This window comes from Halichoerus grypus, chromosome 13, assembly GCF_964656455.1.
Source record: "Halichoerus grypus chromosome 13, mHalGry1.hap1.1, whole genome shotgun sequence".
NCBI lineage: Eukaryota > Metazoa > Chordata > Mammalia > Carnivora > Phocidae > Halichoerus > Halichoerus grypus.
Genome location: NC_135724.1, coordinates 40187548 through 40213639, shown reverse-complemented (window position 1 = coordinate 40213639; position 26092 = coordinate 40187548). Strand labels below are relative to the sequence as shown.

Sequence of the window (26092 nt, the reverse complement as noted above, 5' to 3'; positions counted from 1 at the left end):
TAAGAAGGCACTACTTCATCATGAATGTAAGAGATTAAGTATAGAAAAGCATCCAGGACAGAAAGGCATGAGAGGTCTCCATAACGGCTTTCCCTTCAACTGTGGCGGCAGCTCTAACCTGGCATACCCATGGAGCAACTCCAAAGAAATGAGAAAGATTTTCTCATGTAACTCACACAGCAGCTCTTTTTTAGATTCCTAAGGAGAAATCCCAAAATACTTTGTACAGTGGTGGCAGGAGTACTGGAAGGAGATTTAGCCTCCCAGCCGGGCTGCTCTGAAGGACAATCTCATCCACTTCTGTTCATACTGACTTTTTTTTTATTATTCATTTAAGAGAGAGAGAGAAAGAGTGCAAGAGCGAGAGTGGCAGAGGGGGGGAGAGGCAGAGAGAGAGAATTTTCAAGCAGACTCCCCACTGAGCATGGAGCCCTTCATGTGGCTCTATCCCGTGACCCATGAGATCCTGACCTGAGCCAAAATCAAGAGCCAGACCCCCAACCGACTGAGCCACCCAGGTGCCCCCCCCACCCTTTTTTTAAACCTACTTTAAAGTCATTAGTAGAAATCACTTCCAGGCGATCTATTTTGTGACCATAATCTTCAAGAGTTTTTGTTGACAATAAATGAACACTAAACAAGCATTGTTTTCCCTTTTTATATATGATGAAATAAATACAGGCCTTGCTTGCTTTTTACTCAAGTTACCAATTTTATGTATTTGAAATGTACTATAAACTTAATCCTGTTTGGCTCACCATGCATATTGAAAGCTGATTGTCTCAAGTGGAGTTAGTTGAGAGGTACCAGAAAACCTAGAAACTAGATAGACTATTTACCTGTAAGAGTTTTGGCAATCTAAAGGTACAGTGTCCTCCTTGTGGATTACTGTAAATGGCAACATTTCAACTGCCAAATATTCAGTCACTTGAGAAAATTAACTGCCTAGCACACTGGTGAAGATTGTCCTAAATATATTAAAAATAGCAGAGACGATATCTCATTTGAATTCAAAACTTCAACTTACCATAGTTACTTTTAACCTTTGAGTGGTATAATTTCTTATAAATTCCAAAAATCATCACATTTTACTTTTATTCATTAAAATACTAATACTATACCTATATTTTGAATAGGTATCCATTCTAAAATATCATTTTAAAAAATGTTTGTTGTAAAAATTCACACAATATGGAAAGTAAAAATGGAATAAAAATCCATTCTTTGTTTTCCCTAGTACCATTCTTAAGAGGCAAACACCATCATTAGTTACTTAGATACATATGTTTATGATTATATAAACATGCTTTTGGAAACAAATGGGAAGATATTTTATATACAAATCCATAATGTAAATTTTTATTTAAATATATTTTTAACATTTTTCCATATTAGGAAATGAAGATGTCTTCATTCTTTTTAATAGCTGCATTGGATTTTACTATATGAATGTACCATAATTAAATGCCTACTGAAAAAATTTTTAAAAGAATGCTGAAATGAATTACACAAACACACACAGAGATTGAGAGAGAAAATGAGAGGGAGAAGGGAGATACTCTGTTGCATTTGTGTTTAAAGACAGGACAACTGTGCTTGAAACAGAGTTGAGTGTAGAGATTTCTAGTTTATGAACACTGGCAGCTTTTCCTTCTTCAGTGTCCTTCATCGAAATGGCTTATAAGATTCACAGAAAAGATAAGGGATAAGACAAAGTATGTAGTTAAACAAGCACCTTTTTCAACCTAATAGTTACCTAGCACTTCACTAGGGACCATGCAAAACAGAACAATAATACACATTTATTGAGTATACATCAGTCAATCAGAACTTTCTATGATTTTCTCTCATTAAACTGATCAAGTCTCTCATGAACTCAGTGAGGACAGTACTATTATCATCCCCATTTACAGATGTGGAAACTGAAGCCAAAGTCATAGAGCTAGAATGTTCTATAGTTGGGAAAGAGTTGGTCTGGCTTTAATATCATTTTATTTCACAACGGCAGCCTTAAAAAAAAAGAAAAGGATTATACTAGAATAAGAAAAGGAACGGCAGAGTTAAAACATTTCTTTATTTTCTAACTATCAGTAATGTGTAAGTTCCTGATAAAATGTGGTATTTTTGTCAAGGCAAAGGTATAGAAAGGAGCCAAGCTAATGATATGTTGAAGAAGTAGAAAGGAGAAATCGTAGCACATACATTATACAGATGAACCAACCCTAATACCTTGTTAGAAAAGCAGTATACTATCCTATAACGAAAATGCAAACTGTCCACTTACAACCAATTTTCCTTGATTTCTAGATACACTGGTGATGAGACTCAATGCTACTGATGCAGATGAACCAAATAATTTGAACTCAAAAATAGCCTTCAAGATCATAAGACAGGAACCTTCTGATTCACCAATGTTTATTATCAACAGAAACACTGGAGAAATTCGAACAATGAATAACTTTCTAGACAGAGAGGTAATTTTCTTTTTCTTTGAATGGTTTGTTAGTTTCAAAGGAAGTGATTCTAAAAGCAAGAGTACCTAAGAAACAAAGAAAAAGAAAACAATATGTTATAATTATATAACCTTTTCACATAATGGTAATGACATAAGAAATACCTTCAGAATGAAAAAATAGGGATTCCTCAAATACATTTTAAACTGTCATTTTTCATTCAATCCTACTTAATATTTGCCTTAATTTAAGAAAACTATATTCTGAAAGTACACAAGAATATACATAAGGCAGAGGCAAAAGCTCTTTTTCAAAAAAAAAAAAGTGTGATCTATATTGAAATAGATTTAAGAAACAATTGTTATTATGTCCCCCATCTTGGCAAGTCACAATGCATGAACATGGTAGAAACTCCAAGAATTCTTACAGGCTAAGAAACTTGCTTCTCTTTCTTTAACCCAGAATACCCTAAGCTCATCTGACAACAGAATTCTTCTTTTTCCTTTCTATATCTCACCTACTGACAGTCCCCTGATTACTTTGGGAAATGTATCACAGAATCAGAATGATGGATAGCAACTGAGTAACATCTAGACCAATCTTTTCATTTACAAATAAGAAAATAATTAGTGATTGTTAGCAAGTTAGAATCAGCATGGTTTCTATTAATAACATATGGTCCCATTTAATATAAAAGTACCGACTTTTTCATTTTAAAAATATTGATAGGATTTACCTGATCTGTGTGTATTTTAAGGATATAAATGAAGAAGTTTTACTTTTGAATTTGTACTTAATTAAATTTTATTTTAATTACTATAGTTACTTTGAAATGACAATTCCCCTGTTAATGACTCCTAGGCTTAAAATAAATCAGATGATTTTCACTCTTTAATGATCCAAATCTTATCAGTTCCTAAGTTACCTATATCTCCTTTTGCACTTGTTTGAAAATAACCATCAGAAGAAACTGACTATTAACGTTTTCTCGCTCAAACTTCCTTAAAGGGCCCACTGAGAGTCCTTTAATGTCAAAAGAGGTTTAGTGGCGAAGAGCTCTAAAAATTAAAGGAAGTAAAGTCACTAGCAAGCCACCAAAGCAGATTATTTTTAACCTGGAGTTCATGGAGAAACCTCAAGATGACTCTAACTATGAATCCTCTAAAATTATATCTACAATTTTGAATGAGGATGCGTGCATTCATGTGTCTGGGAAAGGCTTCATTGCTTTTGCCAACTTCTAAAAATTTAAGCACCATTGAGTAGAATCAAGAAGATAGATTATCAATAACTCCACTGCTTCAGCCCACTACCCCCACCTCCCAGAAATATAAACTATTCATTATCTCTTTATTTTTCTTGCACATTCCATGGCTGATTATTTACGGCATGGAATTTTCATGTCATAAATACTTGGTAAACCTTAATCTCTCTCCTCCTAAGCATTTTGGTCCACTTTACCCTTTATAAACTTTTTCAACCCCTGGACATATAATCAGGCATGAGGCCTTTAAATGTGTTCTTTCTTTTAAATGATGCTGGATAAACATTTTAGGAAATAGACGTGGCAACTGCCATATTGATTCAGGTGAGATCTGTGGATTTTCAATATTCTGTGTTACTGTATCTTGATCATAGATTTAAGTAAATGTTGAGCCAACATTTTAAAAGAACTTTGCATGAGACAGAATAAGGACTGTCTGGGTCAACTGTGATATTTTTTTGTAATGTGTGCTTTTAGCAATATAGCCAGTATTGCCTTGCTGTGAGAGGCTCAGACCGAGATGGTGGAGCAGACGGTATGTCAGCAGAGTGTGAGTGCAACATTAAAATTCTCGATGTTAATGATAACATCCCATACATGGAACTGTCTTCCGTAAGTATTTGACCTTGAAATTAATAACTTCAATTCATTACATTCTAAAATTTGTTCAAACAATTCTGTTTACAGAGGTCCATGTTATCTTTTTTTTTTTTTAAGATTTTATTTATTTATTTGAGAGAGAGAATGAGATAGAGAGAGCATGAGAGGGGGGAGGGTCAGAGGGAGAAGCAGACTCCCTGCTGAGCAGGGAGCCCGATGTGGGACTTGATCCCGGGACTCCAGGATCATGACCTGAGCCGAAGGCAGTTGCTTAACCAACTGAGCCACCCAGGCGCCCAGAGGTCCATGTTATCTTTAGTCACATACAACCCAAATGTAGACACGTACTTTGTCTTGTGTTTGTTTATATAATACCTAGGAAAAATATATGTATTTGGACAATGAAGCGTGAGCCTATAAACACAGATCTCATTTCTAAATAATGAATGACTATTAAAATTCTTTGTAAGTCCAGGATAGTTCTTCTCTCACTCACACAATTAGTGTTAAGATTTGTTTGCTTCTCGTTTCAGTATTCCGTTAATATTCAAGAAAATGCTCTATACTCAGATTTGCTCCAGATTAGAGTAATCGATTTGGATGAAGAGTACTCAGCTAACTGGATGGCAGTAATTTTCTTTATTTCCGGAAATGAGGGAGGTTGGTTTGACATAGAAATGAATGAAAGGACAAATATGGGAATTTTAAAGGTTATTAAGGTATGGTATAATTGTCCTAAATATTTTGTTTTCTCGGTCTCTTTCAAAATGTTAACAATTCACAAAATTGAGGGGGTGAAAGAATAAAAATTACCATGTTTTAAAATGATATATGATTATAGAGTTTTTAAATAGTTTTTCTGCTTATTATCACTTTATGAAAACAGGCATTAAACTTGAAACTCTCTTCTATTAATACACTACTCCTTCACAGATCATATAAATTAAGAGCATTTCTAAAAATGAATCTTATTTTATGCTTAAGGTTTTGTTTTAGATGTTTGAAGAATACTTTTTTATTTTTTTTTAAAGATTTTATTTATTTATTTGAGAATGAGAGAGAGAGCATAAGAGGGGGGAGGGCCAGAGGGAGAAGCAGACTCCCTGCTGAGCAGGGAGCCCAATGCAGGGCTCGATCCCTGGACTCCAGGATCATGACCTGAGTTGAAGGCCGTTGTTTAACCCACTGAGCCACCCAGGCGCCCTTGAAGAATATTTTTTAAGCAGATTTCACATGGCTTTAAAAAATGTGTCTTTGCCAACATTGTACATTAATTATTATGCACTGAGAATATTTCTCATGTAAATTAAAAGTTTAGTCCTCTGGTGTGTTTTTATAAAATTAAAATTAAATTACTGTAATTACAGGATTATCACATTCCCATCTCCCTCCGGCTGCTGACCAGGATTTATTATGAACATAAATATACTAGAGAGTTGGTCCAAGTCAACAGAATTCTCCTATGTCCCCACTATATTAATGATCCACTTCATGTACCAGAGGTAGAATTTCCTCTAAGATTGGAGGGAAAAAAAAAAATGTGACTCTTAGGGAGCTAATAGTGAAGGTTTGAGCCTGTGCTATAAGACTTGTGGATTCTTTATGGTAAAATGTAGTCCTTTTTTAAACTATTTCCTTCCTTCAGAATAGTCCTGGGAAATAGACTTCTAAGGAATTCTGTTCCCAGAAGAATGTGTGATCATTTATCTCAGTTATTCATAAAGTGTCCCCATGCCTATAGCTTCCATTTACTGAGGCAGAATGCAGATGCTTTCATTTATTCCTCACAGCATCCCTGCAAATTAAGTTATGTGCCCATACTATAGATTAATACACTGCAGTTGAGAGAGTACATTATCCGTTCAAGTTCTGATAGCTAGTAAGTGGTACAGCTGACATTCAAATGTAGGTTTCTCTAGCTATTAAGTTCATATAGTCATCACTATCCTATCTATGATTCCATGCTGGGGAAACAGTCCTAATCTATTTCACCCCAAACTACTATATTACTTTATTTTTTTTATTTTTTTTTTACTATGATATTACTTTAAAGAATTAGTCTATTTATCCTCAATATCTCTATCGGTAAAATGGGAGTAATGTTGATTTTTCTCCCAAGCATGACATCATATATTAATTCCTTTGTTATGTGTGTGCGTGTGTGAGGTATGTGTATACATGATTTTATAGCCATTCTTGGAATTACAAATAAAGCCAACATTGGAACCAAGATTGAAGGTTTTACTAAGTGGAGAGTTTGATGTGTGAATCGAGAGTCATCTAAATTACTCTCATGTGAAAATTTAGAAAAATATATTTGGAACTTATGGGCAAAATGCATAGTTGTTTGTGAATTTCATAAGTAGTAGATAGTGACACCAACTTTCATAATGAAAATGGCTACTTGAAATAATTTTTTTCCAGAATATGTTGAAAAAAATAAGGATTTTTATTATTTTTATACAACTATTACTGGGCTTATTGAAAGAAGTCACATTTACAGAAGTAAAATTTCTACTAAATAGTTCTTTATGGATAAAACCTGTCAAATGATTGAACCTACTATATATTTGGCCCATACTTTGTAATAAATAGAGCTCCTTTGTGAGAAAAACGGAATGACAGAAGTTAACATAAACTGTCTTTGCACTACAAAATGCATGGATTTGAGCATCTATATTATTTTAAGTTTTTAAATTTGTTTTATGGATAATTAAAACTCATGTCGTATATTTTCAACTTTTTTGACTAAGGATTTAGGGCAGTTGGATTTTTTTCTTACTATATTTTCATGCATTTATATTGCGTTAAAGATAAAGAATAGAGAGTGTATTTGTATGTATTTAAATTAAATTAAAGAAAGAGATGTAAGAGTTTTCTTGCCTATTATCAAAGGATTTGTCTTTTTTCCAGAATGGTTTTTTTTTTTTAGAGTAAAACTATTTCACTCTGTATTTTCTAGCCCCTAGATTATGAAGATACGAAGAATCTGCAACTTAGTCTCGGTGTCAGAAATAAAGCTGAATTTCACCATTCAATTATGTCTCAATATAAACTCACAGCAACTGCAATCACTGTGACGGTGTTAAATGTAATTGAAGGTTCGGTGTTCCGTCCAGGTTCAAAGACATATGTAGTAACTAGTAACATGGGACAGAATTATAAAGTGGGAGACTTTATAGCTATTGACTTGGACACAGGTGAAGCTTCAACAACTGTTAGGTAAGACTGACATTTTCCAAATAATTTTTACCGTATACTGAACTAAAATATATATGTTCTTTTTAGAAATTTTAAGTATCTGAACTAAAATATTTTTCACATTTTTGAAACTATCATTCAATCATAAAAATCACTAACTACTGAATTGTTATTTAATTTAGAGCTTTGACCTTAAGAAAACACAAAACAGTTGTGCAAAAAGTAAAATGCAAAAAATGTGAAGATGTAAAATATGGAAAATACTGGATCTTGAAAGTTTGACATTTCTGTATTTATGTATTTTATTGGCCAATTAGCTGATTACCACATATCACGGTTATTCCCCTAGAAGATTTTATGGACTGATTTTCCCATTGCAAACATGCCCAGATTGAAATCAAATAGAATTAGTTAGCTCATTTCAGTTACTCTCTTCACTTTACTCAGCATTTAATATTGATAAACTCTCTTGTACTCCACAGATGTGAGTTCACAGAGGGCAGACCATCCCACTCTCCACCCCACTCTGCTCCTCTCGAAGTTCTAGTCTTTTGAGTTTAACAAATACGTAAATGAGAAGGAAATCCAAAGAAGTCCTACAAAGTCATCGTGTATATGGGGAGGGAGAGTGAAAATAGGGAGCGAATGAAGCCCCAAGCTTATGGAGAAGTAACTTCTTTGATAAGAGAACAGTTCAGAATTAGAAGCAGCCCAGGAGGTCCCAGGATCTGGGTCTTCCAGGAGAGTTCTGATGCTACCAAAACCAAATGAAAATGAGACTGCTAGATTCAAAGATTATTCTGACATCCAAGTGGGCATAAGAGATCATTCCATCAGAAATGGCTGCCAGCAATTCATTTTTCTTAAATTTAAACCTTTTTTATTTCTGAATGTCCTCAAACAAGGCACCTGCCCTGAAAAAAAATAAAGTCCCTAATAATTGACAATGATATCCAGAGGTTATAACCACTGACTTGAAACATGTTTTATAATCAAAATTTCTCTGTCTCTCTGTCTCTTTTAGAAAGCTAACATTAATTCATACTGTTTCTTCAAATACAGATACGTAATGGGAAATAATCCAGCTAACCTACTCAATGTTGACTCAAAAACAGGCATAATTACTTTGAGAAATAGAGTTACCATGGAACAATATAACATGCTTAAGGGAAAATACCAAGGAACAATTTTATCTATAGATGGTAAGAAATCAATTTAACTTTTTCCCTGACTAGAGGAAATTATATATACACTCGGAAATTAAAGTTTTATTTGTTGTATTTTGAGATAACACTTTCCCAACAACAACAAAAAACTGTAGAATCAAATTTTAAATAATATGAGAGACAGTATAACTCAGTGGCCAAGTCCATGAGCTCTGGAGCAAGACTGGATTGGTATCTTGTACCATCACTTAGTAGCTATGGGATTTTAGAGAAATCATTTAACCCATTTATTCCTCAGCCTTTTCTTCTGTAAAATGAGACACTAACATTAGGGATTTAGAGATATTAAAGAAGTTATTACATGTAAAGCACTTAGAAGAGTGCTGGTATTCCATGTTAGTTCTTATTAATGTCAATAAATGAAAATTTTTAATAATATTCTTAAGTTACTTTCAAATAATTAGTCCAGAAGCAAAGTTAACTTAACTTTACATAATTTTTGGAAAGTTGATGTACAACTTTGTGTGAACAATTTGGAAGTAGCATGCTTATATTACTTTTCCAAACCAACAAAAATAAAATTAGGCTGGCCACCAAAGGGATGGGGAAATGGGGAGATGTTGGTCCAAAATACAAACTTCCAGTCACAAGACAATTAAGTTCTGGGGATCTACTGCAGAGCCTTGCCTTGTGATTATTAATGACAGTGCTGTTGCTACATACTTAAAAGCTCCTAAGATAGTGGATCTTAAATTTTCTCATCACAAGAAAGAAATGGTAGTCATGGGAGGTGATGGTGATGTTAGCTAACACTACGGTGGAAACCTTATTGCAATATACAAGTATATCGAAATGACACACTGTGTTTATACAATGTTATATGTCATTTATAGTATCTCAATAAAATTGGAAGGGGAAGAGAACAGGAAAAAAGTTTATCATGGAATTTTTAAAAATTGCTTCAGACACAACTACATATAAATAATTGTAAGTGGGCTACAGAAAAGGGTAATGTTCCATCAGCATCATTCCTACACTGTAGTAAAAATTATAATCACCAATGTCCAGCCAGAGTCTCAGAGTTATGACACATTTCTAACCTAATAGCTGTATAGTGGATGCTAGACTTTGGAAATCTTATCTCCGAAGGAGAAAAAAAAAAAAAATCACACCCTGAACTTTCAGTATTGTGGGTTTTCTGCACTGAGCAGTTCCTAATCAGAGATTATCGTATATTCAAATCCTATGGGAAGTAGATAGTGCAGATGTGATGAAGGAATCCCTGTCAAGGTAATCTAAGAGAGAATAAAGCAACTAACTACTGCATATAAAATACAAATACAAGTAACTTCCATTCATTTAAATAGTATGCGGAATATGACTGATTTATTTATCTAAGGTGAATGACAGCACACACAACATGGCATTTACTGTTAATGCTTCTCAACATATGGGATGGTCTCTCAGGAGCACTAATCTTCATCATGGTTTGATTTAAAAACTGAGTCACAAACAAGGGATGATTTGGGAAGTTACTGAATTGATGAAAATAAAGACATTGAAATAAGTTACTGATGCAAAAACAGTGGCTTTGAATTGTTCGATGAGTATTACATTGAATGCATTAAATATTTCTTCCGTTTTGAATCTTGTTGCAGATACTCTTCAAAGAACTTGTACTGGAACAATTTATATTGATCTTCAAGGTTCTGGCTGGGTTGACCAGGAAAAAGTTACTGGTGGTGACACCAGTCCTGGAAGCAGTGTGAGTACTAGTGGAGGCACTGAGACTACTAGTGGAAGTAGCACTGAAAATATGAACGGAGGTGATACCAGTACTAAAGTAGGTGACAAAACTTCCACTGTTTATGACCTTGAGACCCAGACAGGGGGAACCATCAGTGAAGGATTACATTTCTCAGATAATGTCCATTTTGGTCCTGCCGGCATTGGACTGCTCATCATGGGATTCTTGGTCCTAGGATGTAAGTACTTTTAACAATTCTATTCATATGCGTCCCTCTTCCCCTGAAACTATGGGGAGAAGATAAGCTTTCTGATCCTTTGATAAAATATACTTTACCAAATCTTATTTTGTGCATTTATCAAGAAATGCCTGTTTGCTGTTGGGTCTATAAGATGAAAAAAATCAAACTGCTTGACCCCTTAGAGTGCATTGGAGAATAAAAATTTGCATTCAATTTCAGTGCCATGGGAAAGTGCCATAACAGGCTGGTTCGGATTGCTATTTGAGTGAAGAAGACAATCAGAGATGATCCGAACAATCAGAAACGGCTACATAAAGAAAGCAAACTTGCAGAATATAACATAAAATACATGAGAAGATATCATTCTCTAATTTCACTTTTTTAGCCATATTAATTATTAACCAACATTTTAAGACTTTAGAATTAAGTATTTTATAAAAGTAACTTAATTACCCAGGTGTTGATTATCTCTACTGCAAGTAATATATGACTTTCACTTTGAACTTGTTCTTTGTATTGTTGATTGCCTTTGGGTAGCATAGCTAATAAAGATTTAAAAATTATATATTTGGGGTCAAATACCTCTAGATTCAAAGCTTTCTCTAAGCCTAGCAAATCTTCAAGAGAGCAAAATACACAGGATACTTTTCCTCCTTTCTTTCCTTTTCCCCTCTCTTACCATCCCTCCCTTATTACTATCCTTACTATGTTCCTTCCTCTCTACCTCGCTTCCTTCTTGTTTCTTTCCTTCCTTCGTCATATTTTCTACTTACACATCCTTTCCTTCATCCGTCCATTCATTCCAGATCATTTACCAAGATTATATTATATAAAAGGCTCCGTGCTAGAAACATATTTAGGTGAATAAGAAAACCCAACTGATTAACAGAAAGACATTGTTAGGCTGTGTAATGTTCTCTATTTGTGCGGGAGTAATTTCAAGAAAAAAAAATCCATGTAGAGGAAAATAATAGAGGGAATAATCACCTGAAGCATGAGTAAGATTTTACTGCTGAAAGTAAAAAGGCAGGCATGTGTGTAAGGAAAAAAAGTAAAGGCATGGAGGAGTGAACACAAAGACTCAAACATATTGCCTGTCCTCTGCAGCTCTCCTTTTTGTCTCCTTTAATATTTTCCAGAGAAATGACAGTGAAAAGACTCATCTGTTTTAATGGTATAATACTATTTGCCATTTGAATACCATATAACAAATTAAAATGGATTGCAGTCTAGTATACTGAAGGTCACATTGATTTTGGTATCTGACCGTTGTTCAGTTTGTTTTCTGAAGCTTTCCTAAGAATTTTGAAGCCAATGCAATGATATTAGGGTTTCAAATTTAATCATAAAAGAGCAAGTTGTTTTATTTTAATGTGGTTCCACTGTTAATTCCAATATTCCTATCCTTTCACCAACAGTGGTCCCATTTCTGTTGCTGTGCTGTGATTGTGACGGCGCCCCAGGCGGGGGAGCTGGCTTTGAGCCTGTCCCCGAATGTTCTGATGGAGCAATTCACTCATGGGCAGTGGAAGGCCCACAGCTGCCTCCCGGAGTAAGTGCTAACTTGTAAGAAATGGCCTTTGGTAGGCCCCAAGATTCAGCCTTATGCACATGAACCAAGATGCTGGCGATCATGCACAGTCTGGCTATTCTTCATTCCGGGATAGCCCATGGGGAAAATGAAGAGAAGTCAAAGGTGCATCCAAATAAGATGGAAGTAACCAGGAAAGGCTTTCTAAAATGAAGTGTGGGTTTTAAATGGATTTCAGAAGTTTTGTAAATAGTATTCTTTTAGAAGCTGAGTCTATTTTGAGAACAAACCCACTGTATAAGGATAGACAGAAAAGAGCCACTACAAATGGGGATATGTTTCTTGTCTTTTAGGATGTGACCACTGTCTGTGGACCACCCATACCACCTGATAATGCAAATCTAATTGAATGCATTGACACCTCAGGTAAGAAGGTTTTGTTTCGTCTTTTTAATTTTAACAGCTCAAATGACTAAGAAGGAATTCTGCTCTGTCTCTGCATACCTTACTATTTCTCAATTATCTTATCTTTAAAATTGTTTCTATCATTCATTTTTAAATGACTAATTTGCAAATCAAATGGTAAGGGAAAAACCTCCAGGAATTACTATTCTTATATGTTGAATTTTTAAAATCTTCCTCAATCATCAGAGAGTACTTAGGAGATGACTCTATTAGGACCTCTATAAATAGAAGAGAAGAACCACAAGTCAATTCTGGTCCAGGTTTTCTGTCTCATAAAGCAAACATTATTTACCCAAAAAAATACAGTTGACCCTTGAACAGCACGAGTGTTATGGATGCTGATTCCCGTCAACCAAAAATACAAGTATTAGGGGCGCCTGGGTGGCTCAGTTGGTTAAGCGTCTGCCTTCAGCTCAGGTCATGATCCCAGGGTCCTGGGATCGAGCCCCACATCGGGCTCCTTGCTCGGCGGGGAGCCTGCTTCTCCCTCTCCCACTCCCCCTGCTTGTGTTCCCTCTCTCGCTGTGTCTCTCCCTGTCAAATAAATAAAAATCTAAAAAAAAAAAAAAAAAAAAACAAGTATTAACTGTTGACTCCCCCAAAACTTAACTACTACTTAACTACCAGACACCTTACTGTTAACATAAACAGTCAGTTAACACAGAGTTTGTATGTCATATATACGTATTATATACTATGTTCTTACAATAAAGTAAGTTGGAGAAAAGAAATTGTTATTAAGAAAATCATAAGGAAGAGAAAAACATTTCTATTACTGAACTGTATCCATAAAAAAAAAATCTGCATTCAAACCCACTCTGACTTTAGCTGCTATCATGACAAAAAAAATAAACTGCATCTATTCTCAGCATGAGCATAAAGTTGACCTGAAAAGACTTGTCCCGTTTCTCAAATTGGAAGTAAGCAGATGAAACACTATCAGAATCTTTCCAAGTTCTTGGCTGAGGCCTTGTGCCGGGGATAGAGTTTCTCCTTGCACAGGGTTAACCAAGACTCTAATGACAATATGCCTTAAAACAGGGGTCTAGACCAGTTCACAGGCAGAAACAAGGGAACAATTCGAATTTCACAGCAAGGGGATAGCTACCACGCTAATAAAAAAATTTCTTTTAAACTTTTCAGATCTTTGAAATCAGTTGCCTTTTCTCAGAGTAAAAAAGTTAGTGATTCTCTTCTTTTTCTCTCAGTCTTTTTCAAACTTGTCATTACTTTCTTACTTTGAACTCTTTAAAATAGGAGAGACGTAGGAATGCTTGTAGGACTGCACCTTACTTAAAGCACTAGACACACTGGCCTCTAAACCTATTTCTCTTCCGGATGTTTCCATTTGTGTTAATGACATCAACATCCTCTCACCTCAAAAGCAGCAGCCCCAGTTGACTCTTCTATCTCCCTATTCTTGACACCCAATCCGTTCTCAAGCCTTGTCAAATCATCAAATCCATCAGGATTTACTTAGGCATTTATCCCCTCATTACATCTACCAGCCTTTACACAAACCTGGAACAAAGCACGAGCGCCACCAGAGTCCTAAAAGGATGAAGAACACACTGTCCCTAAAAACCAAGATCTTTAAAATATTAAAGCCATGGGGCATCTATCCCACTGTCAACACTTTCCCTATTCTGGCTCTTGCGTAGTCTGAGCCATCATTTGGTCTAACTTGCCTCGAATATGGTAACAGGCTTCTAATCACCCATCACATCCAAGTGAAAACCCAAGAGTCTCCATGCAAATCTTTCCCCTCACCACAGCCATGGCTTCTCCTCTGAAAGCCAGTGGTTCTCGGGTCTTCTTCTGGATGTCCTATGCTTCTGTGCCCTGTGTTGGGGGGTATTCTTATACTATTTAACTTTGAGAATTTGGGTATTTCCCCCCAAACTCCCTCAATTTGAAATCAAACTCACTAAAGCATAGGTTTTTATAACGCCTATGCAGCCCCCCCCCTTCCAGCACGACACATAATTAGCAACAAATAATTAACATCAAACAACTAACAAATTAACAAACTGTTTAATAATATTATTTCAAACTCAATATTGTATTTATAGCCCTGTATGTATTGTCTTTATTTTACTTCAGTGAAGAAACTGTACATTATAGAAAGTTATTCGTTTCTGGTCTACAATACACTATAGAAAGTAAACTTCATTTTATCAACACTTTTAGGGGTTTACACAAATGAGTATGGTGGCAGAGAAATGCAAGATCTGGGAGGAGGAGAAAGAACAACAGGATTTGAACTAACAGAAGGAGTTAAAACGTCAGGAGTACCTGAGATATGTCAAGAATATTCTGGAACATTAAGAAGAAATTCTATGAGAGAATGTAGAGAAGGAGGTCTGAATATGAACTTCATGGAAAGCTACTTCTGTCAGGTAAGGTCTCAAGCGCCATGCCTTCCTCACCATCCTGTGCTTCTGGCTCTACTCCACGCTGCCACTATTTCTCAACCGGCTTTGGCAGATTCCCAGCCTTTAGTCTATGGCTGACAATCATACTGCTGCTGGATAAAATTTCTTTAATTCTGAACTGATCACTTTACTCCTCTACTTAAAAACAGCCAATGGCTCCCAGCTCATTTGTCCAAGGCAGTGAAGTCCAAACTCCTTAACACGACAATTAAGATTATTCATAAAATGACCCCTTCCCTCAACTTCAGTTACTCCTTACCACCAACCCCACATACCAAGTGCCTTTGCCTCATTCACACCGTGCGTTTGCCTATGCTGTGCCCCTCCCAGGATGCTTTTATCCATCATCTCTTTCATAAACTCCTATTCAACCTTTAAGACTCAGTTTAAATATCACTGCCTCTCTGAAGCTTTTACTGGTAACCCTCACATCCAAGACAGAATTGATGTTTCTTTATCTGTATTTCTGTAGTGCTCTGTGTATAGACTTTATAGAACCTACCATTGCTAAAATATGTTTATATGTCTACCATGGTTTTTAGTGCTTTGTCCATATGTTCTCTACATCATGTTGCTAGTACCTAGCTCAATTCCAGGCACATAATAAACATTCAGTAAGTATGGGTTCAAGAGCCATAGCACACTTCCAGAATATTCTAAGAACCAGCAAGAATTAATTTTGCAATCCTCAGGTAGAGACAGAATTGTCTGTGGCTACACACCATCTGATACTTAAGCCTTCAGGGATTTCTTATCTCTGAAACTGTCTCTGATAGATCTACGTCCTTCTACATCCTGGCCTAAAATACCTTCTTTAACTCTATTGGTTTAGAGGCTGATATCTTGAAATAAAACAGTGATAAAAGCCTTTCAGATGGCAGGAGATAATAATAAGAAACCTGTTGCTGAATCCACAGGAATGCTTCCTATCCAGGTCCCTACAAATGCATGTTATTTTCATGAAAAGTACAATTCTGCCTCAAAACTTTTGCACTTTGCAACTCCTTCTGCACAGGACATTCTATGTGCTTTCCTCACCCCGCTGCCTTATTCTAACCTCTGATCGAACATCACTTTATGAGATGCTGCCCTTGGCCACTCTATCCCTTCACCCTGAGTTTACCACCTCCCGACAAATATGTTTATGTATTGTCTGTCTCATCCTACTAAAAGGTAAGCCATATGAGAGAGACTTCATCTGCTTTTGTTCACTACTGCATTGCCAAGTTCCTAGTTGAGTGTCTGGCAAATAGGAAGGACTCAAAAATACTTTCGAATGAAATGTCAAAATGACTTGGTTTGCTAATAAAGATATTTCTGATACTTAACCTGAAAGTTTACAATCCAGTATTATAAACGACAAAAACGAAATAAAAGTGCACGTTTGGGGCACCTGGCTGGCACAGTTGTTTGAGCGTCCAACTCTTGGTTTCAGCTCAGGTTCAGGGTTGTCAGATGGATCCCCACATCGGGCTCTGTGCTCAGCGGGGAACCTGCTTGAGATTCTCTCTCCCTCTGCCCCCTCCTGCTCGTGCTCTCTCTGAAATAAATAAATAAATCCTAAAGAAAAAGAAGTGCACATGTCTGTAGGCTTTACCTTTGAATTGAAGGAGGTCCTATTTTTAAAAACTTCCAGTTCTGAATCCCAAAATGGCATAGACCCTGAGTCAAATGTTCTGTTGTTTTGCTGAAAAAGCAAATCTTCACAGAACCACCAAATTCACTCCACTGGAGGAAGGAAAGTGCAATCCTGAATGAACCCAAATCAACTATGAGCTACCTTTTTTATACAAACAAACAAAAAAAAAAGAAGAAGAAGAAGAAGAAAAGAAAACCCCCCACCATTTGGTGTACTTCATGTTCAGTACTTCTAGTACCTCCTTCTAAATTGGTTACAAAGTAATTCATGTGATTTTTTGCGTGTGCTTTTGTATCCAAAGTGCACTAAGATGAGGGAACTCCATTTAAATAAATTTTAAAAGTCAAAATGTATTAATAGGATTATAGTTAAAATAATTTCTAACCAAATTCTTTCAAGAAATTATATAATGAGGGGCGCCTGGGTGGCTCAGTCGTTAAGTGTCTGCCTTCGGCTCAGGTCATGATCCCAGGGTCCTGGGATCGAGCCCCGCATGGGGCTCCCTGCTACGCAGGAAGCCTGCTTCTCCCTCTCCCACTCCCCCTGCTTGTGTTTCCTCTCTCGCTGTCACTCTCTCTGTGTCAAATAAATAAAATCTTAAAAAAAAAAAGAAATTATATAATGATTTTTAATGCATCTCTAGGAGAGGTTAGAATTTTGTCTAATATATTCTTCTTTGGTAATGCCCCCGAAGAAAAAAGAATGATAAAGACTTCTATTATTGTTAAATATGTATCCATAATCTCATTTTCTCTCTCCTCTACAAATCCAGAAAGCATATGCTTATGCAGATGAAGACGAAGGACGCCCGTCCAATGACTGTTTGCTCATATATGACATTGAAGGTGTAGGTTCCCCTGCTGGCTCGGTGGGTTGTTGTAGCTTCATTGGAGAAGACTTGGATGACAGCTTTTTGGACACACTGGGGCCTAAATTTAAGAAGTTGGCAGATATCAGCCTGGGAAAAGAAATTGAAGCATATCCAGACCCTGATCCCTCTTGGCTACCTGAGAGCACTGAACCGATTCGCCCTCAGCAGGGAACAGAGCCCATCACTGGTGGACACCCACCCATCTCCCCACATTTCGGCACCACCACAGTCATTTCTGAGAGTTCCTACCCCTCAGGACCTGGTGTACAGCAGCCCATGCCTATTCCTGATCCTCTGGGCTATGGTAACGTCACTGTGACCGAGTCTTACACCACCTCGGGCACTCTGAAGCCCTCTGTCCATGTTCATGATAATCGACACACATCAAACGTAGTGGTGACCGAGAGGGTGGTCGGCCCAATCTCTGGCACTGATTTGCATGGAATGTTAGAGATGCCTGACTTGAGAGATGGGTCAAATGTTATAGTGACAGAAAGGGTAATCGCACCAAGTTCAAGTCTACCCACCTCTTTGACCATGCCTGATCCTAGAGAGTCATCAAATGTGGTCATGACAGAAAGAGTAATCCGACCAGCTTCTGGCATGATGGGCAATCTAAGTATACACCCTGAGCTATCAAATGCCCAAAATGTGATTGTGACGGAGAGGGTTGTTTCTGGCTCTGGCATAAACGGAATTAGTGGCCCAGCTGGGATGAACGGAGGCAGTGCAGCTGGACTAAGTGCTGGTGGCATCGGGCTGAATAGCCTGGGAGGAGGTGGGGGCCTGAGTAGCAGCATGGGGGGCACAGCCACCATTGGCCACATGAGGAGCTCCTCTGACCATCACTTTAGCCACACCCTTGGATCTGCCTCCCCTAGTACAGCCCGAAGTCGAATCACAAAGTACAGTACAGTACAATATACGAAGTAGCCAGGATCCCAGCACACTTGTTCTCAGTAGTGGTGATTTAGATTCAACTCCCACCACCAAAAAACTAACAATGTGATTTATGATGCACAACTCGGTGCTAAGTAACTGTGGAGCGAGGTGAGAAACCACAATGAGAAAAATAGATGAAAACAGTGCTGTTGAACAAGAGCTCTCCTTAGCATATGTAAACTTCTTTCTTACATTAATACTAATGGAATCATGACAGTGAACTAAAACTTGACACAGGATCTTCTCTGTGCCTCTATGCCCTGTAGGGGCTTCTCTGCTTCTGTGTGGCCTGTCTGGTATCTCCAGCATATGGAATAAATTAAACTCAGTCACACAAAAGCACTGGCCTTAAGATGGCTATTGGCACAATTCTCCTCGCTCTGTTTTGATTTGCCATGTAGCTCAGGCAATATTCAGAAAGGACTAACCGTGTAATATGAGCTCACGTATGCAGGAAGAATTTGAAATATGTGCCAAGCACCTGGTCAATTTCACAGATAATAGAAATAAAAATCCAGCCATATATTCAGACCATGATTAACCAGTAAAGAAAACAAATCTGTGGCTACACAACCCAGTTCATAAGCCACCAAACACTCCTACCCTAATAATTGCACTAGATAAAATAAACCCCAAATTAGGAAATGTTTCCTGGGAGGAAATTTCCGTAAGAGAATGGCAATAGGGTGAGATTCATTTGGGGAAAATTGGCAACGTCTGAACCTGAATCTTAAGATGGGCTTCAGCTAAAATTCCCATGGAGCCAAGGAGTTTTCTGATTCTAGTTTGTGTTTAGTAGTAGATGCAGTGTTTACGAATATTGCATACTGGCAAGGGTGCAGGATATCACACTCACTTTTCTCCTTACCACTGTGGCTCTGACCTAATAGTGTAAATTTGCCAAGTGTACTTCTCTGACTGAAGCAAGTAACATCTGACATGGTTGTCATCCCTAATGGTAAACTACCTTCCAAGGAAGCAGATGGAAACCACATCATATTTTCAGATGTGTGTTTAGTAAGTGTTACTCATCTATATCCAGCTCTTTATTATACATCTCTTAAGTTTAAGTAATTTACTTAAGCTGAGCTGTGAAAAAAAGCCTGCAGTATGGTTAAGCTTTGGGGGAATTTTTTTTAAGGGGGTCTAAAAAAAGTTTTTAGAACATGTAAAATGTTTAATGGGAAAAGTTAGAATTGTTCTGTAAAGTAATACCGTATTATTAGTTTTAATTGAGTTTAGTACTTTTTAAAACAACCCTCTGCTGCTATTTTAAAGGGGTCAATTAAAAACTTTTAACAGAGTTGATGGTATTGTGTTAACACAAATGAAATTGCACTAGACAACCCCATATCCTTACTCTATCTCACTCCCTAACTAAATTTTCTCACTAGAATAAATCTTGCATTCCTGATTTGATTTGTCAATAAGCTCTTGGCTTATATAATGCTCCAATTTATAGATAATTCCCAAATTATATAGTATGATATATTTTTCTAGCTTCAAAATTTAATAATGTATTATTTATGATATGTCATTTCTATGTGTTTGCTATTATAGTATTACCCGGTTTAAAAAATCTTTAAATAGAATCAAAGCATTTTTAGATGGGGTAAATTTACTCTAGCAAAGTAGAGGAATTTTTTTCTCTTTTCTAAATTCAGTGTTAATATGAGCTCACTAAAGTGAAACTGGATATGACAAAATCTTTTAAGGATTATTCCCCGCCAGTTACTCAAATTCCCCAGGGTGTTACAAGATAAAAGAATAGTCATTCAACTTCCAACACTTGTCAAAGGGGGCTAGGGAGTGAACTATTTTATTAGAGCTATTTTGCTCTATCTTATAGCAGATGATGTCAATATTTTCAAAGCCACAATATACATCTTATTTTATGTCTGTAGACTATGTGAAATTTTGATAGTCTGTAGCATGCCAAAATGCAGAGGTATAAATAAAATCATTCACAGGGACTCTTTCTTTTATTTCTTTCTCTCCCATTTGGGAGGGGGGGTTCCATTAATGATGGATCATCTTTCCAGAAATAAAGTCAAAAGGTATTTATTGAAATATACTTGAGTATGCTGGACCCAGGAGTTTGAAGGAATAAAAGTAATTATTAGTTAATTAATTAAAGGGAATGGTATCTGACCACAAGTAGCTTATGTGTCACTTTGATTTATCATCAGAAGTGTTTGTTAAAGACTCCTGATATCTTCCAAAAAAGTTTTTTAGTGAAGAGTGACCATCTTCAGTAACTCTTGTTATTAAGATCCATTAGTAAAAAACCATGGAAGATATAAAAAGTGACAATATTAGTTGTCAATCCTTCTAGGAAGATACTTTCAAATAAATTTTTTGTCAGGATTACACACTGATGGTCTAACTCTTTATTCTCAAATTTTAAAATTATCTTTTTAAGATACAATTCTAACAATCATTTAAAGGCCTGTCATTTTTTTCAATAAACAACCTTTGGGCAGAAATCGGTTCTTCTCTGTAGATCCTTCACTCCAACTCATGGACCTTAGGTCATTCTACAGACCTAAGATAGGGAAATTATTTTATAAGTAAATAGTTATAATTCAAATCTATATTGCAAGCTGAATCTTAGATCAACATGCTCTTAACAAAAGGAAGGAAGAAATAGTAATTTAAATGTTATGTGTATATAGTTTGAAAACAAAAAGTTTAATGTTTATAAAACATCTGACTTTCTAAAGAGGTGGCCCTTAGGGTCAAAAATTAGTATATCATAAATACTTTATAATTTAATATCAACAAAAATACCATCTTGAGCTAATTTTGACATTGAATTCCAGATACATCTGCTACATCTTATTAGCCTCTATGTATATTGCCTGATGTAACTGTATGTGCACTAAAAATCTGCAGAAAGATTATCTATCTGGGGATATATATAGGCCTTCATCTGGACCTCTCTTCTACATTGGTGTATAGTTTTTATCCTTATAATCTCCATTCAATGTAATTTCCTGACATAATTTTAATTATATAGCTTCAAAAATTACATATTCATTCTAACTAGATGTTTTTAGTTATATACACAATTCATTTCTGAATTTATACCAACATCTGAAGGTCAACCAGGGTGTAATACATATGATACCCTTTGGCTAGAGTAGGAACTAAAAGGTTTTATAATCATTGGCTAAAATAGCCAATTTAGGAAACCCAAAACGAACTTCTAAAAGTATTTGCCACATTTTCCCATGCCTATTTAATAAATTCCCATGCCTATTTAATAAATTCCAACCTTTGGTAGGATTTCCAGTATTTTTAAGACTTACTTCCCTTTGCACTGCAATACACCAGTCCACATAGATTACTAGTCCCCATGAAATAGAATCTGCCTCCCAGTTCTAGATGGTTCAATTTATGTTGGGACAAAAGCATGAATGGATCAACCAAATAACCATCAAAAAATTTTAAAACAAGGAATAATCTATTGTTTAGCTGTCTGTATTCTTTCCATTTAGTTATATCTGAATTACTGAACACTTCATCATCAAGCAGTACCTAGTCTAACTTATTTTTCTTTTGCTATTTTACAAGTATTTTTAAGCTCTGATATTCATCTTCGGTGATGTTTAAAACAGGGTGTTTTCTTTCAGGTTTCAATATAAAAGTTCTTGGCTTATTTGGGTGCTAGTTCCTTGCTTGGTCCTCCCTTGGCTATTTTAAGTCGGTTTGTAATTTCCAAAGGCTTATGTTTACAGCAATAAAATGATTGGTATGCTTCCATTATCTTTTCTGAATGGTAAAGGTGGGGAGGTTTAGACTGTAAGGAATAATTAGAGTTGTTAAAACTTATTTTCATTTTCCATTTTCTAGCTCTTTTTTTTTTTTTTCAGCGTTTACTGAGGAGCCTCCTCTCCAAGAGTGCTTCCCAGCAGTGTCTGGGTGCAGGCATGAGCAGCCTCACACTAACACATAAATGACAAATAGGATTTTAAACATCCATTGGATACTTTTAGCATCTTTATGCTTTCATCTTTCTCTCTTTCGCACTCTAATGTTTATTTTTGTTTACACTAGCATTATATTTCTTCTAAAATGGATTTTCTTGGGGCATCCTGGGTGGCTCAGTCGTTAAGTGTCTGCCTTCGGCTCAGGTCATGGTCCCAGGGTCCTGGGATCGAGCCCCGCATCGGGCTCCCTGCTCAGCAGGAAGCCTGCTTCTACCTCTCCCACTCCCCCTGCTTGTGTTCCCTCTCTCGCTGTGTCTCTCTCTGTCAAATAAATAAATAATCTTTAAAAATAAAAAAAATAAAATGGATTTTCTTATTTGCCTTTCAAATCCCACCCTTTCATCTTTATTGGGCGTACATCTCCTTTTTTGCTCTCCAATACCACTTTCAGAACATGATCACCTTCATCTTACACAAAACCTTACCCTTTTCAGACTCCTGTGATCTGCTTGTCTCCCTGTCTTCTGCTTGTGTCATTCCTTGACCTCCCAACAAGGTCCTCACTTTTACTGAAGACTCAGTCAGGACCACAGTTCGCTGTGACCTTTCCAACTCCGGAGAGCATTCACAGGAACTCAACTGACCCCATGGGCGAGGCAGCCGACACCTGGAATTCTCAGTTCTCCAACCTCCATTCTCCCCATCCCACCCCAGGAGGGCAGTCTTCTGGATGCCTGTTTCAGTCTTCCCAGCCTCTGACCACTTCCTCCTTCTCCTTCCAGCTCAATTGTTCATGGATTCTGATTGCACACCTCCTCTGCTTCATCGAAGCTTCCTTGTTTTGACTCCTCCCACTTTCCACTATCCACCACCCCACTTTCCTCCATGTCTAATCAAGCTTCATGAGTTCAAATACACTATCTCTTGGTGAATGCCTTCGAACTTCTTGCTTTGCTCTCCCCTTTTGTATCCCAACTCTTTCACCCTCCATCTCTGTCCTCATACAAACAGCTAAACAAGTGATTCAAGGCAATTGATTTTTTGTTTTTCATTTTGAATACTCACTCTCAAATCTCAGATTAATATAAAATGCTTTCCCACAATCCTACTTACCTCTCCGATAGACCTCCCATCTCATTGTACTAGGTCATTATTCCATACCTTCTCTGTCCTCAAAACTCCCACACCTCTTCTTTCCTCCTCACTCTTAGTTGACGACCTAATCTTATAGTTCACCAGACTTACACATCCACCTGTACTTGCACTCTCTCCCTCCGTCTTATTACAATGGAGTTAGTGTCCTGTTTATATAAAAAGACAATCCCCTATTTGTGCTCAAGGACTTTACTCTTTCCCTAATAGTCTTTTTTTGAAACCATCTCTCTCTCTCTCTCCCCCTCTGTTTCTTTCAGAGCATGTTCATCAGCACCCCTTCCTGGAGCTACTGCTTCATTTTTTGTTTGTTTCATCAACCTCCTTAAGACTCAAATACACATGCCTTCTTTACTTTCCCATGTCCTATCAAACTTCAACCCATCCCATCAATCTGCCAGAATGGCCCTTGTCAAGTTTGTCTAAGACTTATAGATTGCCAAACACAAGATCCATTTTTCTGTCCTCATCTTTCTTAACTTCTGGGAAGAATCTGAAAAAAGTAACTATTCTTTCTTCCCTGTAACACTTTTCTTGGCTTTTATACCATCTTTTCAAGATAAAGCTTACATTTCATTGGCCACTCTCTCTCTTATTTTTTTTTTGTTTGTTTCCCATCTACCCAATTATTAAATGGTGATGTTCCCCCTAAAGATGCCCTCTGCTCTTAACACTCTACACTGTCTCTATGAGACCTCATCAAAGCCCCTTTTAAAATGTTTAAAATTAAACACACTTGTACCCCCAATACCCCCTAATAAATATGACCCCACGGATCCATTGCTCAAGACAGAAACTAAGCACTCCTCCTTGATCTCATCCCTTCCGTCACATCCCCCGCCTTCATTTGATCCATTAGTAAATGCTAATGACTTTGACTGATTCTATAACCAAAATATAGCTCAGGCCATCCAATAGCTTCCATCTCCATCTGCCATCACGCTACTAGAACTGTCTCTTAAGTAGTCTCTCTACTTCCATACTGGCCTTCTTCAAACAATTTTCTACAGATGAGCCTATGTGGCCTTCTAAAACGTAAATTAGATTAAGCCAATCCTCTATTTTAAGAATTTTAATGGATTTCCATTAGATTAAGTTCAAATTTCATTATGAAGTGTCTTGAAAAAACTCAAGCATAATAAACACAAGTGTAGCATATTAAATTGGTCCAAAAGTTTGAAAATGAGCCAATTTCTGGGTATGTACTTAGTGACTGAGTTCAAATAAGACAAATTCTAGCTGACCCTTACTTTTCCTAATTTTACAAACAAAACTTAATTATGAGAAACTTGGTATATCCCCGTCTGTGCCTATGTGCTAGTCATCCCTCCTTATATAAAACCAAAGAAATCTACAGATTTAATGTAATCCCTATCAAAACACCAACAGTATTTTTCACAGAACTGGAACAAATAATCCTAAAATTTGTGTGGAATCACAAAAGACCCCAAATAGCCAAAGCAATCTTGAGAAGGAAAAACAAAGCCAGAGGTATCACAATCCCAGATTTCAAGATATACTACAAAGCTGGAGTAATCAAACAGTATGGTACTGGCACAAAAACAAACACATAGATCAGTGGAACAGAGACACCAGAAATAAACCCACAATTATATGGTCAGTTAAACTTTGACAAAGGAGGCAAGAAAGTGGGAAAAAGACAGTCTTTTCAACATAAATGTTGGAAAAAACTGGACAGCTACATGCAAAAGAATGAGACTGGACCACTTTCTTTTACACAAAAATAAATTCAAAATGGATTAAAGACCTAAATGTGAGACCTAAAAGCATTAAAAATCCTAGAAGAGAAGACAGGCAGTAATTTCCCTGACATTGGCCATAGCAACATTTTTCTGGATATGTCTCCCGAGGCAAGGAAAACAAAAGCAAAAATAAACTATTGGGACTACATCAAAATAAAAAGCTTCTGCACAGCAAAGGAAACAATCAAATAAACAAAAAGACAACCTACTGAATGGGAGAAGATATTTGCAAATGACATATCTGATAAAGGGTTAGTATCCAAAATATATAAAGAATTTATACTACTCAACACCAAAAAAACCCACAAATAACACAATTTAACAATGGGCAGAAGACCTGAACAGACATTTCTCCAAAGGATACATACAGATGGCCAACAGACCATGAAAAGATGCTCAACATCACTTATCATCAGGGAAATGCAAATCAAAGCCACAATGAGATATCACCTCACATCTATCAGAACAGCTAAAATTAAAAAAAAACATAAGAAACAACAAGTATTGGCGAGGATGTGGAGAAAAAGGAACCCTTGTGCACTGTTGGTGGGAATGCAAATTGGTGCAGCCACTCTATAATACAGTATGGAGGTTCTTCAAAAAATTAAAAATAGAATTACTATATAATCCAGTAATTCCACTACTGGGTATTTACCCAAAGAATACAAAAACACTAATTTGAAAAGATAC

The 26092-nt window shown here is 36.6% G+C and overlaps 1 protein-coding gene across 1 annotated transcript in view; it reads left to right on the top strand.

Moving 5' to 3' along the window:
• The window catches only part of DSG1 (desmoglein 1), a 36300-nt gene extending 13980 nt beyond the window's left edge, over positions 1-22320 (top strand). The window contains exons 7-16 of the mRNA XM_036096699.2: positions 2308-2474; positions 4195-4329; positions 4851-5036; positions 7280-7539; positions 8581-8720; positions 10343-10669; positions 12091-12224; positions 12557-12629; positions 14859-15067; positions 17515-22320. Of these exons, the coding sequence (XP_035952592.2) occupies positions 2308-2474; positions 4195-4329; positions 4851-5036; positions 7280-7539; positions 8581-8720; positions 10343-10669; positions 12091-12224; positions 12557-12629; positions 14859-15067; positions 17515-18546 (2663 nt within the window). The 3' untranslated portion in view covers positions 18547-22320. The remainder of the gene's footprint in view (positions 1-2307; positions 2475-4194; positions 4330-4850; positions 5037-7279; positions 7540-8580; positions 8721-10342; positions 10670-12090; positions 12225-12556; positions 12630-14858; positions 15068-17514) is intronic.
• The last annotated feature ends 3772 nt before the right edge of the window (positions 22321-26092 follow it).